The 16,783-nt window shown below is 37.9% G+C and overlaps 2 protein-coding genes across 2 annotated transcripts in view; one reads left to right on the top strand and one right to left on the bottom strand.

Moving 5' to 3' along the window:
* The first annotated feature begins 1,159 nt into the window (after nt 1-1,159).
* nkx2.4b (NK2 homeobox 4b) lies at nt 1,160-3,790 on the top strand. Its single transcript, XM_081378388.1, has 2 exons — nt 1,160-1,614; nt 2,873-3,790. Exons 1-2 carry the CDS (start codon nt 1,272-1,274, stop codon nt 3,430-3,432), a joined length of 903 nt encoding a protein of 300 aa, XP_081234514.1. The 5' UTR covers nt 1,160-1,271; the 3' UTR covers nt 3,433-3,790.
* A 750-nt stretch (nt 3,791-4,540) lies between these two features.
* Nucleotides 4,541-16,783, bottom strand: part of xrn2 (5'-3' exoribonuclease 2) — a 32,668-nt gene continuing 20,425 nt past the window's right edge. The window contains exons 28-30 of the mRNA XM_081378723.1: nt 15,746-15,903; nt 6,351-6,390; nt 4,541-4,822 (exon numbers count right to left, since the gene is read on the bottom strand). Of these exons, the coding sequence (XP_081234849.1) occupies nt 4,690-4,822; nt 6,351-6,390; nt 15,746-15,903 (331 nt within the window). The 3' untranslated portion in view covers nt 4,541-4,689. The remainder of the gene's footprint in view (nt 4,823-6,350; nt 6,391-15,745; nt 15,904-16,783) is intronic.

The raw sequence follows: 16,783 nt of genomic DNA, 5'->3' as shown, positions 1-16,783 counted from the left end.
TTACACGGCCAGAGAAAAAGCGGCATATTCGTCAGTTTACGAAAAAACGTTTCTAAGGTTTAATTGTTAATGCTTAATACTCTTCCATATGGACTCATTTGAATCACAAGAACGTGCCAAAGTTAAGACCTTTTCAAATAAAAACAGACTGAATTTAAATGATCAAGAAGGAATTCGAATAAACACATTTCTGACCTGCTTTGTTTTTGTGAGTTCACAGAACATTTTCTTACGCTATTCTAAAACTACAAACTAGCACATATCGATTGATTACCTGGTATATTTTGTGCGCTTTCATTTCGAACTTCTGCCTTTGACTCCTTTGACTCCAAGGCAATAAATGCAGGAAATGCGAATATTCACAAATGTATAAAGTTTTCCCTCATTCGCTCTTTTTTAAAGGTTGCTCTGTGCGGACTGTGGATCTGGAAACACACTGCTGTGTTTTGTGCTTGTTGGCCATGCCCTCTGACTTCATATTCCACAGGGTTAAGAGGTCCTCCATTTGCATACTGAAAAATACCACACGAATTTGAAATATAAATGATTTCATGTTGTAAGTAAAGCAAATACGCGTGCAATCATTTACTAAACCACTATAGTTTGGAGAGTTTGTAAAAGCGGTTTCAAACTTTTCTATATATTAAACAATAAATATGTCATTTAAATACAGCCAATTAGCTTTGGCTTCGATTTAATAAGAACACACTGAATTATAGTTCATATAGACCTATCACATCCTTCTGATTTTTTAGCATAAACTGTGAAAATGAAATTGTAGCCTAAACTGACGCATCACATGTTAAACTGAGCTCTCAAGTTTGTCTAAAGAGAAATCTCCGACGTTTAGAGGAGAATTCAGGTTGTGAGCGCCACTTATCATAATGCGAAAGCTTGGATAGATTTATGTTAAAAAAAAAAAAAAAAAAAAAAAAAAAAAAAGCTGACGCCACGCACTTGGAAGCTCAAAATGATACAAATTTGCGTTCTGATGGCATTCTTTGTGTATCTTTTGCTCCGTGAGTATTTTCTTCAATTACTAGGATGTCAATGGCTCGTTTGGCTCGTTGCTCCGCCCCTCGTGTTTGTCGTACAGCAGCAGTCTGACGGGAATAAGGCAGAAATAAGAGCGTCCAGGACTCGCCTCTCACCAGCGCGCACAGTCGGAGCTCAGAGAGCGCGGTTACGCACGGAGGACACTTGGCGTCTGGCGGTCGCACATCATCCACGGGCCTGTGGCAGCTTCAGCAAACTCGCTCGCGGGCTGAACCATGTCCTTGAGCCCCAAACATTCAACGCCTTTCTCAGTGAGCGATATTTTGAGCCCGATCGAGGAGACCTTCCGGAAGTTTGCAGCCATGGAGAGCAGCGTGAGCCTGGCGTCTCCTCTGTACAGACAGACTCAGGTGTCTCAGGCGAATCTTCAGCAGCACAGCATGGGCCACAACACCTACCACATGTCGCACTCGCAGTTCTCGCACAGCGCCATGGGAGGATACTGCAACGGGACTATCGGGGCCATGGGGGACCTGCCGTCCTACCAGGAGAGCATGAGGACCGGCGCGACCGCCACGGCCTGGTACGGCTCGAACCCGGAGCCCAGATACCCGACGAGTGAGTCAGATGAAAAGAATCGTTCATTCTGTATGCCTTAAACTAAAAAGCTGTCACGTTCATTTAAAAATATATATATTTTGCCATTTAGAATAGCATATAGAGAGAAAAAAATCTATTATTTCACTGTAAAAAATGATTGTTGGATTAACTTAAAAAGTAACCTGCCGCCTTAAAATTTTGAGTTCATTGAAAAACAATGAAGGATATTGGTTTAATCAAACTCAAAATATCTGAACCACATAAATTATTTAAGTTGATTTAAAAAAAAAAGGTGATAAACCAAGAAAATAGTTTTTTACAGTGTTGTTTACATACTGTCAAGATGTCACGACGCTTATGAAATTTCCTTGCATCATGCATTCTTTAGATTATATAACACAAATAATGCATTGATTGCTCACACATCAGAAACCTAAATAAATAGATTGATAGATAGACAGATAGATAGATAGATGGATAGATAGACTTATAAGTTAAAAATAATGTACGTTTTACAAGAAAATATTATTTCAGTCTTTCGAAAATTTCACCCTTGATTCTAGCCGTTTCCTTTTTATTTCAATTTATGCATTTTATGAGTGAAAATAAGTAAATCGTATGCGTTTTTTCAGTGTACAGAGATATAGAATTTCTTTTGATTCTTTTCTCTTTTAAATCTCTTCATTTGCTTAATTCTTATTTGTATTCGGTTTCATTTATAATAAGTGGATGTTTTGTACTTACATCTTCCGTAAAACAGCAAATCATTTTAAAACTGCTACAGGCATATATGCTATAGAAAATTATATATATCTACCAAATAATTCCAATATTTTTTGTTTCATACAAAATAATAGGCTTTTATGAGTTGAACTGTATAATGCGTCAAACACTTCAGATGTGCTAGTACACTTGGTATTTTTTTAAAGAAACTTAACTGGAGTTACTCTGAATTGTGTTTATAATAAATCGTCTCCTATATGTTTTAGCATTTCCTAGATGTGTGGTAGCAAATTATTTTTACGTTTATGTTTGTCCTTCATATGTTTAAATATTTTATCCTGTATGTTTTGCTTTTAATTTATTTGATCTCTTATGTTTGATGCACGTTTTTTACAGTCTATGTTTTTTTTATCGAATGTGATGTTGCTGTTGATATTTGACTATATCCTTTTTATGCAAAGCACTTTGAACTGCATTTATGCCTGAAAAGTGCTATACAAATAAAGTTTATTATTATCATTAATACTAATATTAATGTGCTTGTTCTCTCAAGTCTCCAGGTTTATGGGTCCCTCGGCGGGCATGAACATGGGCACATTACCGGGCATGGACGCGAGTAAATCTATGGTGACTTTACACGCGGCGCCGCGCAGGAAACGGCGCGTGCTCTTCTCTCAAGCGCAGGTGTACGAGCTCGAGCGGCGCTTTAAGCAGCAGAAGTATCTGTCGGCACCGGAGAGGGAACATTTGGCCAGCATGATTCACCTGACCCCGACCCAGGTCAAGATCTGGTTCCAGAATCACAGGTATAAAATGAAGCGCCAGGCGAAGGATAAAGCGACCCAGCAGCCGGACACCGCAAACCTGTGCGCGCAACAGTCCCCGAGGCGCGTGGCCGTGCCAGTGCTCGTGAAGGACGGTAAACCGTGTCAGAACGGCTCCAGCACACCGACACCGGTCCAGAACGTGATGGGCAGCGAGACTTTAGCTTTGGGATCAGCGGAGGATCTGGAGGAGATGTCTCCCAGTCCTCCTCTCATGACTGACGCTGCGCTCATCGAGTACACGAACAGCATGGTGAGCTCCAACCTGCTGTACGGCAGAACATGGTGACACTTCACACGTCAATCACCTCCATCACCCGGGAAACGGATCAATACGTGCATTTCCACAAAGACCTTTTTTAAAACGCATTTTTTAAACTGATGCAGGACCCTCATGTGAATTGTATGGATTGTAACTTTAAATCATTATTGAATGAAAAGCTTCACGCGGATGAGAGTGCGTGCGTGCGCGCGTGTGTTTGTGTGTGTGATGAAGGCTAGTTTAATCCGACATTATTTTTGTTGCTTTGTAAGATACAAGCTGTAGATGAAGAGATGTTTTGTGTAAATATCTAACACTGGACAAATAATGCTTTCTTTAAGTTTTTTGTAAGTTTAAAAAGGAAATCAATAAATATGAGTGCTGCAAATATGAAAGAAACCTTTTTTGTTCCTCAGATAGTTTGAGCAAACCAAGCGACAATCATTCGCATTGCATTTATGAAATCTCAACGACCAGACTTGCGGAAATACACTTGTTAAAGATCTTAACTGATGCGATTTAGATTAAAAACAGAAATTATTTTTAGCACATCGAATTCATGTTATTGTTTGCTATCAATCTTGCGACGTCAAAATAATTTGTCTCAATATACAGCAGGATTTTGTTTTCAGCGTTCATGATATGCATTTTTTTGTTGTTGTTAAACATTTAAGAGACCATTATTACCCAAATTAATATTAAAAGTGTTTTTATTAAAACGCGTAAATTGACATTTGGGTTTTTGCGTTGCTCAAGCAAATCTTGAAAATCTTTTCATGATTCAAAATGATCTAATTGGTGAAAAATTAAAACTGAAAGCACAGCTTCTATTAAAATAGGAGCAGATTTACTCATCATTTGTCATATATTCCATTCGACTCTGTTTTATTAATGTTTAATCTTATAATTAATTCAATTTAAACACTCTCAAAATGTCCATCTGCATCTATAATTGCCAAGAGATAAGCTATGAATATTAATCTAAAGATTAAAATACACTGAAAAAAATTGGGCTCACCTCAGCTATGAATTAGGAGTTTATAAATAGAGCAACATTAAAATAAACCATTAGAATTGAGAATCTAATGAATGCCTAACGCACATACACGCACAACAAATGAATCAAACTCAGCAGTCTTGTCTCTTATGTGTATTCCATAAGTTTTACAGGCATATTCTTAAAAATCAGTACATAAGAACATTTTGTCAGTAAAACAAGAAAAACTTTACAAATCAACAGCCCAAAAAAGACAATGTTATGTTGGAATAGAAAAGAAGCAGCGTTCAGCTCCAGTTGTAGCGTCCTCCTCCTCCTCCGCGGTGGTCCTGCTGGCCGTGCGCGGGTCTCCAGCCTCCTCGTCCTCTCTGCTGGCTCTGCTGGTACGACTGATCCCAGCCCTGAGCTCCCTGCTGGAACCTGTGGACAGCAAACATCGGCACTTTAAACTAAAGTAAAGAGTCTTCGGGAAGCTTCAGAAAAAATACAACCTGATAGAGCAGGAACAAAAATAATACAGGTGTTATAAAGGTAAAGTAGCTTATAAATAATACGGTTCAAAAGTCTGGGGTCGATAAGATGTGTGTGTGTGTGTGTGTGAAGGAAATTAATTCTTTTATTTAGCAAGAATGCATGAATTTGATTAAAAGTGACAAAGACATGTAACAAAAAAATGAAAATAAATGCTGTTCTTTTGAACTTTCCATTCATCAAAGAATACAAAAAAAAAAATAAAAAATTGTAGCAGCAGAACTGTTATTAACTGAACTGATAATCAGAAATGTTTCAAATCATCCTATTAGAATTGATTTCTGAAGGATCATGTGACACTGAAGACTAATGATGCTGAAAATTCAGCTTTGATCACAGGAATTAATTACGGTTTAATTATATATATATATTTTAAATTGCAATTATGTTTCACAAAATTAGTTTTTATTGTATTTTTGATCAATTTAATGCAGCTTTGGTGAGCAGAAGAGACTAGATATTCCCTTTGTCATAAGTTTATGTTGTCTTACGTAATAAAATTTATTTTATTTTTTTTTCCATTATTATTATTAAACTATAGATATTCCCACAATTTTCTTGAGATTTGGATAATCACATTTTTGACATCCACTCGTATTTTCCTGTTTTTTCCTGGACATCAGAAAAACCTAATCTTTCATTAGATCATTTGAAACTGCGAAAAGCTCAAACCCAAGGCAGGACAAACAGGCGTTCAAGCAGCATTTTAAAGTTCATTCTTTGATTTCCACTTCGCTCCTCCGCATCAAAACTAAAGTCTCCCGAACGCTTCGAACAACACGTCCGTACCCAGCGCTCACCTACCCACTCCTCCCAAACATCTATCGGTCTCTAAAGAAACCATCGGGACAGACAGGCATCCCTCATTACTGACGCAGGTCACAGTCTTCCTGAGGAATCCATAATCCCTCCTCCAGGTTCCTTGTGCGTTTCATTCGGCTCCGTCCTGAACGGTTAAAGAAACTCTGCTCTAATAACTACTGACCTAAGGTGACACAGGGCCACAATGGGCTGCCGGGCCCAAAAAGTTGAACCAAAAGAAGCTGATTAGTCCCTGAAGTGGTCTGGAGCCAGAATCAATGGCGGCTCTGTGCGGCCCCTGCGCACAAGAGACGGTGAACTGCACCCGCATTAGTGCTGCCTCATTAAGCCCTGCAAACCTCTTTACCAGGACATTTGTTTAGCGTGCAGAGAAACTAATTCCAGGCCGGCCCCCCCAGGAAGAACATCAATAACTCGTATCCTACACAGGAAGACGGCGAACAGCGGGAGGGAAAAGGTAACTCGAGTCTATTTTCGTGGCTCAGGATTCTTGAATGCATTAAGAGACGTATGTCACAGGTGCATTGTGGGAGCACCTTGCGATGACCTTCGGGACTAAATACATGTGGCCGTGAGTGTATAGAAAACATCTTACCTGGTGTATGGTGTGGAGCTGGCCGGAGTCTGCCAGGAATCTGTGAAGATGAAAACAGGCGATTAGAGTTTTATTAGTGGCGTTTACTAAAGCAGAACTCTAGTTCAGGCACATCTGCGATCCAGACATGAAGCAATTCTCAAATCATGCGTCAAATCATCCCAGATATATGGGACACGACCTATAGAACACCACAGCAATTAACAGAATACCTTAGCAACTGCATAGCACCTTAGAAACACCCTGGCAACCACATGGAACACCTTAGCAACTGCATTGCAATGCTAAAAAACAAAAAAACAGTGACACTTAAGGTCTCAGTTAACGTTAATGCTTTAACTGACAACAAGCAATGTATGTTAGAGCATTTATTCATCTTAGTTAAAATAACGTTAACAATACAACTGTTCATTCTAACTTAGATCCATTAAATATACGTTTACTATTAACAATATATAATATTTAATATTTAACAAATGGAACCTTATTGTAAAGTTTTAGAAACACCCTGGCAACCACCTAGAACACATACAAAGCAAACAATAGAATAACTTGGCAAATGAATAACAAAAACTCCTTAGCAACCACTATAAAACTGTGCTAAATTAAATAAGCATTCACTAACAACCACTGAAACACCTTAGTAATGCCCTAGCAACCACTAAAATATCATAGCTACCACATAGCAGTACCAACAACCGCTGACACACCTTGATAACACCCTAGCAACCACTAGAATACCTTAGCAACCACATGGCAATTACAAAACCCAACTGAAAACAGTAATAATTTACAACAATGTCTCATTAGTTAATGCTTTAATAAGCAAAACATTTGTTACAGTTTTTATTCATCTCAATTACCATAACGTTAACAATACAACTGTTCATTGGTAGTTCATGTTTGCATGGAGCCATAACATATTAACAAATGGAACCTTATTGTAAAGTTTTAGAAACACCCTGGCAACCACCTAGAACACCACAGCTAGCAACCAATAGAATACCTCAGCAAATGCATAACAAAAACACCTTAGCAACCACTATAAAACTGTGCTAAATGAAATAAGCATTCACCAACAACCACTGAAACACCTTAGTAATGCCCTAGCAACCACTAAAATACCATAGCAGAACTAACAACCACTGAAACACCTTAGTAGCGCCCTAGCAACCACTAAAATACCATAGCTACCACATAGCAGCACTAACAACCACTGACACACCTTGATAACACCCTAGCAACTACATGGCAATGCTAAAAAACAAAAACACAGCAAGATATTACAATAAAGGTTCCATTAGTTAGTTAATGCATTCACTAACAATGAGCAAAACATTTGTTACAGTTTTTTTATTCATCTCAGTTAACATAACGTGAACAACTGTTCATAGTTCATGTTTGCGTGGAGTCCGTGGACCAGTTACATAACAAACGGAACCTTATTGTAAAGTTTTAGAAACGCCCTGGTAACAACCTAGAACACCACAGCAAGCAACCAATAGAATACCACATTACATGCATAACTAAAACACCTTAGCAACCACTATAAAACTGTGCTAAATGAAATGAGCATTCTCCAACCACCACTGAAACATCTTAGTAACACCCTAGCATCCACTGAAATACCATAGCCATCACACAGCAACACTAACAACCACTTAAAAACCTTAGTAACGCCCTAGCAACCACTGAAATACCATAGCCATCACACAGCAACACTAACAACCACTGAAAAACATTAGTAACGCCCTAGCAACCACTGAAATACCATAGCCATCACATAGCAACACTAACAACCACTTAAAAACCTTAGTAACGCCCTAGCAACCACTGAAATACCATAGCCATCACACAGCAACACTAACAACCACTGAAAAACCTTAGTAACGCCCTAGCAATCACTGAAATACCATAGCCATCACACAGCAACACTAACAACCACTTAAAAACCTTAGTAACGCCCTAGCAACCACTGAAATACCATAGCCATCACATAGCAACACTAACAACCACTTAAAAACCTTAGTAACGCTCTAGCCACCACTGAAATACCATAGCCATCACATAGCAACACTAACAACCACTTAAAAACCTTAGTAACGCTCTAGCAACCACTGAAATACCATAGCCATCACATAGCAACACTAACAACCACTTAAAAACCTTAGTAACGCCCTAGCAACCACTGAAATACCATAGCCATCACACAGCAACACTAACAACCACTTAAAAACCTTAGTAACGCCCTAGCAATCACTGAAATACCATAGCCATCACATAGCAACACTAACAACCACTGAAAAACCTTAGTAATGCCCTAGCCATCACTTAGCATCACTCAAAACGCCTTAGGAACATCAAAATATTCAATTGATCACAGAAGCACTGGGAAAAAAAGCTTATAGTTATAGATATTAATACTGATGTCAGTGGTAGCCATCAAAATAGACCAAATCACCTTTTGAAAGTAACATGGTGCTTCAAATAAAGAATTTATTTACAATTTATAGATTTTTTTTTTTAATTGAATCATTCGTTCAAACTGATTTTTTAAAAATAACGATTCATTAAACATTTTAAATGGACTACAGCAATTAACAATTTGTCAGAACCTCTAGTAAGTTGTATCATTTTGTTTAGTTGTCTGTTCAGAATCATGATCTCTGTTTGAAGCAAAAATAATAATAATAAAAAAATCGTGATTCTCAATTGGTCCAGAATCGGGCAGCTCTAGTTTAAAATACAATTAATTTATTTGTGTTAATGTGGAACCTTGAATTTAAAACTCCAATGATTTTCTGAGGAGGTGCCACAACTGTGCAAACAAGATAATATCTCAAATGCCGTATAAAGCACTTTTGAGTGGGATGTTTTTATTAAAATCAAACTGATCCAATTCCACTGACATTAAGCAGCATTTTCAGGGAGGAAAAAAAACAAACCAAAACAACTACCACCACAAACCAAGCTACAGTGAACAAATAAAATCAATAAAATAAAATGCATTAACCTAATTTGTATCAGCTTCTAACTTCAAGGAAAATGGTTTCAGAGATGAAGTGAATTGTGTTGTTCAGTAATATGAACAAGATTTAGTGTTGGGGAGGGGGGGTGGGGGACGTCAAAAGTGGCACATTTGCATTTCTTCCCGTGCTAAATGAAATAAGCATTCATCAGCCGGCGCTGCGGCGAGCTCAAGTGCTCTAGTTCCAGCGCTGCAGGTCCTTCACAAAGACAGACTTTAAAAAAAGTAGCAAGCAGCTTCTTTCCTGATCCACCGTTGCCAAGGCGATCACCAGCTGCGGGGCTCCGAGCTGTTTGTTTTATAGGGGCAGGAGCAGAGATGAGTGAGTGTGTGTGTGTGTGTGTGTGTGTGTGTGTGTATGTGTGTGAGTGTGTGTGTGTGTGTGTGTGTGCGTGTGCGAGAGAGGGACAAAGACAAGAACTTCAGCGCAAAAGAAAAAGCTGTCATTTACAAATGTAGGCTTGAAGGTGGAGTAAAGATAAAAAAAAGAAAAAAGAAAAAAGAAATCCCTCTTTGGAAGCCAACAGGATTTTACGGCTTTAAAAAGAATGACCTAGGTGTCGATGCAAAGACATTTACCATAGAAAATAATAATAACTGCATTTATAGTAATGCATGCACTCGCAAAGAACGACTATGGGGCAAGTGCACAGATGGCTTTAAAGGGTCACGGACACCTAAAGCAATTTTTTTATTAGATGTTATCATATGCACATCAATTAAAAACAACAACAGCATTAATTAATTAATTATAGGGCATTTCACATGAAATGGTCAACCCTGGGTCATCTAAAACTCCAGGTAAATGGACTCACACTGCTTCATAATCTACAATAAAACTGGGTATTCATAGACTGCAGTTTCACACAGTATATTCCTAAACGCTCTTATTTGCATATTTGCTGTGTCATTGATTGGATGAACGCAGCACGCGACCAGTTTACATAAACACATTGCATATTCGACTACTAATTTTTAAGTTTATACTGAATGGATTTTTAAAACTACTTTATAAAAAGGTAAGAACGAAACGGTCTCCACTCAAATTGTTAAGTTCTCTGTCAGCATTTGACATTTTTCTTCTGTCATTGCAGTTTGTGTCAGTGAAATCCCATATAGCTTTATGCAAGTCCCATATATCTTTATCCCATATAGCTTTGTCCCATATAGCTCTATCCCATATAGCTTTATGTAAATCCCATATAGATTTATTCAATTTAGCTTTTCACCGTCAAAAGCTGCATTGAATGTAATGTAAGTCGCTTTAGAAAAAAGCATTGGTTATTATTGGTTATTTAAGTATACAAAGCATCAAGCTCATAACAATCATTACATAATCTAATCAAGATTTAAAGTGATTCAAATTATGTGTACGCCACTGCCAAAGATTGTGTTATGGGGTTCCAATTTATCTAATGGGATTTCTCTGACAAGCTAAAGAACACAGTATAAGTGCTTAAATTGGTCATAATGGATATGTAAAGTTGAATATACAGAGCATTTTTAATGACATTAGACTTATATTACCATAATGTTTTGTCTTGTAGCTATACTTTAGCGTATTTCAGCTGCAGTGTCTTGCCTCATTGATGACGTCTGTTGTATATGCCATACTATACAAAAGCAGGACCAAATTTACTGTGGTGATTAACAGCATGCAACAGATGCTGTCAGATGTACTAGACATTTAATTTGGCAGCTAATAAACACCTCCAAAATGCAGTGTGAGATCTAATGACCAGAGAGAGAGAGAAAGAGGCTGGACCACCCACTTACACCTCCATTATCAAGCACTAATTCATCCCAGCTCATCTCACAACCAGTCAAACGAAAGACAAAATTACAGCCAATTCATCCTGCTCTCAATAAACACCAACTGCAGTCCACACACACTGAATGTTGGGAAGTTAAAGCCAGTTGACACAAAGCCCAAATAGGATTACGCATTAAAAACAACAGTAAACAGTGTTCTCATTAACTTAACACAGGGATTACATCGTCCCAGAGCGCAGACGTACACACACAGATGGACCCTGATCTCTGTAATGAGCCCGTAATGAACCTCTACAATACAGCTTATCAATATCCATAGAATGAAGACCGCAGGACTGTAATACACTAGTTGGTCCTTTAGCACCAGCTGTTTTGATTAGGGTTAACAAAAGCCTTCAGCGCGTCTCGGGAACTTCGCATTGAACCGACACCGCAGGAGGGAGAGGGAGAAGGACAGCGAGCTGGGAAAAGTTAACGAGGATTTGGTCTCTGGCACACAGACACACTCCACTAGAGAAACAAAGCTCCAGTATAGCAGCATGGGAAAAAAATGTCACGAGGTTATCGATGCAACTAGCTGACTGATAAAACATAAAATTGCAGAAAAGTGTCATTTTTGGATGGAACACAAAAGGAGATGTTTGCGGAAATGCGCATGCTGCTCTATTCGATGAATAGTGAAAAGAGACTGTGGCTGTTTTAGCTCCAAGGACAAAAAGCAGAACCATAAAAACTGTATACATGAGTCCTGGATTACATATTGAAGTTTTAATATTTTTTGTAAGTAACAATTCAAGTCATTAATCTCAGAAAAACAGTATCACTAGGCGCATTTCCATTACAGATTTGCGCAAAACTTTTGTGATTTTTTTAAAATATCGATAAAAAACTATTGCGAGATGACGGCGTTTCCATTAACTGATGTTATGCTACTAAAACGTAATTTTTTTCCTCTCGCGCCAAGTCATTACAAAAATCATGGCAACGGATGTCCAGATGTCCGTCTGTAGAGTTCAGATGCAAAAGCCTCTTTGTGCCATCTGACATTTTCTTCTAGAATGATAATTTTTATCAAGCTTGTATTTAAGTTCAGCAATTTCACTTAAATGGCAATGAAAATTACCTATTAAATGTAATTTACTGAAATTACTGAACTTAAATATATGAGCTTGATAAAAATGATATATATAAATAAATAGCCACTGCACTAGACATCGTTATTATTATTATTATTATTATTATTAATAATAATAATAATAATAATAATAATAATAATAATAATGGAAGGAAACGTAGGCAAGTTATCCAAGCATTAACGGCAAGGAAAGACCCTTACTGTGAGCAGCACATATGAGGTGTTTCTGGGTGTTTCTCACTCACTTCTGCTCCGAGGTCTTGATTGTGGCACCTCTATGAGGTTTAGAATTTTCCAGTATTTCTGTCATTCTTTTGTCTTTTATGAATTTAATAAAGAACTCTGTATTGTATTCTGTCCAAACACACCGCGCCTTCTAAGTCAGGTGTCTGTAAATGCGCAAAAACGGTTTCCATTGCAGTTTTGAGAAATATTCCTTTTTCGAATTGCCTGAAAAACCGGCTCATGCGGGCGGAAAAACTTAAGCGATAAACGGGAGTTTTGGCGAAATTGACGTGTTTCCATTGGGCGTATTTACAAATCGCAATTTGTGCAATTTAAAGGGTAATGGAAAACGCGACTAATAACATTTATGTGCGACTGCAATAGAGATCTGCGGATAAAAGGATATTACAGCTTAAATATCAGACAAAGCTATACTTTACCATTTTGGGGACAAGACTCGTCCGGGGTTTTACATCAATCCGTGACACATTCAGCGACTCTGAGCTGCATTACATGAGCGAACGAAACAGTGGCTAGCAAACAAAAACAATCTGTAGCGTTAATTGAGAGAAAAAAAGAAAAAAAATGTCTAGCTAATTGCGTCATCAGGTTCCTATTGGTTTTTGATTTGACGGTTGTCGTAGGAGAAGCCAGACTACAGGACTGTGCGTCAAATCTTCTGACACGCAACCAAATTTTATCTCCGATGAAATTCTGTCCAACTCATTAATTGGCCGTCGTTGAACATGTCAATCTAGTGATCAAAGACTTCATTGAATCATTCATTCAAAGAATTCGTTCAAACGGCTGATTCATTAAAGAATGAGGCAGTTGTTTATGAATGGGTCATTAAATCCTTGACTCAACCGATTCGTTCAAAACGTTGAATCATTCAGGAATGAAACATGGCCGAGTGTTGCTGTGAGATGTGTTATGGATCTGCTGTGATCTTTGTTTGGAAATATTTTCACTGCTGAAATAGAACAAAAATTCAATATGGAGTCTAAAAACGTAAATGATTTCATACATCAGTGGAATAAACAAGTAGTTAACATTATGTCAGTGTCATTTTCAATCATTATGGTATTTAGGAAGACAGCACTCTTGGTCATGTGATGTCGCCTAAACTGTAAACCAAGTTTCTTTGTTGTGCTAATTTGTTTCGATGTCTCCTCGAGAGGCTGCGCGAGCCTTTAAAAGCACAACCATTTTACCAGTACATTATACACTATCGATCGCCACTTACGCTAAATGTAACAAAATCAGATTCATTCTTGCGTTTTGGTGATTTTTGTTGTTATTGACGTTTTAATCAGGCTACTTGACCGGTCTGGCAAGTAAAATTCTCTTTCACTTTCCCCTTAAAAAATAAAAATAAAAAAGCGTTAATGACTAGCCCTGAAATGAATCTTAAGATTCTCAACATTTGTATCAAACGGTCAAACCCCAGCCAAAATCGCACAGTGAACCCGGCTTTATTCATAGAAACATGAAGACCGTTGAGGACGGTTACTGTGATGCATGTTTAACTGGAGGGTTTTGCATCAGGGCCGGAGTGCACAGGCCACTGAAGAGCAGCAGTGATCAGCAAAACCCCCCAAACATCTATTTGCATCAAGTGGCAGCAGGGCGGCTTCCATTCGCCCACAGATGCCATTATTCATCAGCTTGCAAATTGGCACATCAAAGTGACGGCGGAGGAGAGCAGCGCAGGAGCTGCTCACGAACACAGATCACTGTACACATCAAGAGCGACTCCTGTCCCTTGGTGTCACCAAACGACTGTATTAAACGCTGCCCAGACACAAAGGCCTGTCTCTGAACCACTGGAATACAAGTGGACTGTGTGAAAAAGCCTAATAGTATGAGCAAGGCTCGACATTAAGCCTTGTCATGTGCTTGTCCTTCAAACAAGTAAATTTGTCATTCACTTGTATGAGTAAAAATATTGCTTGTACAGATTTATTTATTTTTTTGGTGGTGGTGTAAATATAATTTATTCTGAAGAAATATTCTCAGTGTTCTATCAGCATATTTGTGATATTTACCCTGGGTGCATTTTTTTTTACTTTATAAATGACATTTTCTCCCCTAATCATATTAAATATATGCTTCATCTTTCACTTCAAATTCTTAAATTTGGTCAATAAATTCAATCAGAATTTTTTAGTTTTAATCAGGCTACTTGTCCGGTCGGGCAAATAAAATGCTCTTTCACTTGCCCCTTCAGAAAATCCACTTGTTCCGGACAAGCGTTAATGTAGAGCCCGGATAAGGAATTGCGTTTCATATCAAGTTAAACTAATAAATTATCTTGATTGTGTATGGAAAACAAAAACGTGTGCAAAAAGAGGGAACTGAAGGCTCATGCTGCCATGATGACCTAAAAAAGATTAGCAGACCAGCAGCAAATATTTGGTAAACCAATATTTTTTAGGCTAATTATTAGGGTTGGGTACGTTCACATTTAAACCGGTACCTGAAATTCGGTGCCGGTACCTTTTTTCGGTACTTTAGGCATATTTACCTCAATAACTGTAAAGTCATTTGTAGAAGTGTTACTGACATTATGCTAGAGCTGCCTTGGTCGCTGTCTGCCATTGTCTGTGATGCTTGAATATTAATAAAAACAACCATTTTAGTAATTAATTTTTATTTTATTTTTTCTATGAAAGGTTTTGTTGTAGATATCTAAAATCTACTGTACAAGTTATATATTATCAAGTTAAAGCAAACTTTTATTTTGACGGGATGTGGTGAAGACCTTTGAGTTTGTGTGTTAATGATATAACGATAGTTTTTCTTAAATGAAACAGTAAAATGCTGATAAACTTCTCAGAGCGGCTCTAGAAATGCATTCATGTTCTCATATATTGAGACTGCAGAGGCTGAAAAACACTGCGAGCATCACGCGTGCCTCAGTGTGTGTGTGTGTGTGTGTGTGTGTGTGTGTGGTAAATGAAACCGCACGTCTGCACCACTCATTCACACAGAGACACGCAGAACATGCAGGATTTGTATTTAAATAGTCTCGCGCCCAGATGCGTTCTCAGGCACCGAAATTTGCCACCGATTGATTTAATGTGAATCGGTACCCAAATACAGTACCGAGTTCGGTACCCAACCCTAATAATTATAGACATCAGTTTAAAAAAAAAAAAAAAAAAAAAGTGTTCATGTTATCGTTTTTCAATTATCTTAAGTTGATTTTACTCTAGGAAAGTTTAAACTCACACTGGTTTTGAGGGTAATTGCCTCGGGGTGGACGGTAGTTTCCTTGGTTGTAGTTTCTGGGTGGCGGGGCATTGCTGTACTGACCGCCACTATGCTGACCCTCGAAAGACTGGCCACGGCCAAAATGACCTGCCCCTTGATTCATGCCCACATGGTGACTGAAAGAGAGGGAGAAAGAGAGAGAGAGGGATGAGAAAAATTTACAAAAGTTGGAAGTTTTTATATGTTGATGATCAGGGTTTTTAGCCCCTGGAGGTTACACTGCAAGCTTTTCAAGTTGGCAGAGGGGGTCTTTGGGTTATTACACAAGTATAAAAAAATATTTTTTCGTTAAAGGAATAGTTCACACAAAAATTTAAATTATCCCTCAGGTCTTCCTAGGTGTTTGTAATAGCATTGAATAGAGCCTGGGTTTTTGAAGCTCCAAAAAAAAAAAAAGCACATCCATTTTTCATAAAAGTATAATGCTGGGTTCAGACTACATGATATTTTTGTCTGTTACGATAGTCACTGTGTCAGATTACGCAATTTTGACTCCTATATTCTTGTGTTGTCAACAAGACATGTCAGACTACACGTTGCTTCCCGACAAATGACCGGTTGCCATCTTGCGAAACTATGCAACGAACAATGGCTACTGTGATTTGCACTGGATGCCTTGTCATCAGAAAAGCCCCAAAAGAAAGAAAACCGGACAGTGGACACATCGCTTTGCTTCAGAAGGCCTTTCTTAACCCACTGGAGCAATATGTATTATTTTTATATATAGCAATATAGCAATATATTATAGAAGTCATATACACCTAGGACGGCTTGAGGGGGAGTAAATTATGGGATAATTTTCATTTTTGGGTGAACTATTCCTTTAAGTGAAATAATGTTGAAATAAATTTAATAATTTTCTATATGAAAAACTAAAATTAGAAATGCTGCCTTGGCTAATGAGTACTAAAACTGAAAAATTATTTGATAAAAAAAAAAAAAAAAACTACCATAAATGACAAAAGCATGGACAAAATTACCAAATCTTGAATATAA

This window comes from Scardinius erythrophthalmus, assembly GCF_964197995.2.
Source record: "Scardinius erythrophthalmus genome assembly, chromosome: 11".
NCBI lineage: Eukaryota > Metazoa > Chordata > Actinopteri > Cypriniformes > Leuciscidae > Scardinius > Scardinius erythrophthalmus.
This window is presented reverse-complemented; position numbering and strand designations above follow the sequence as displayed.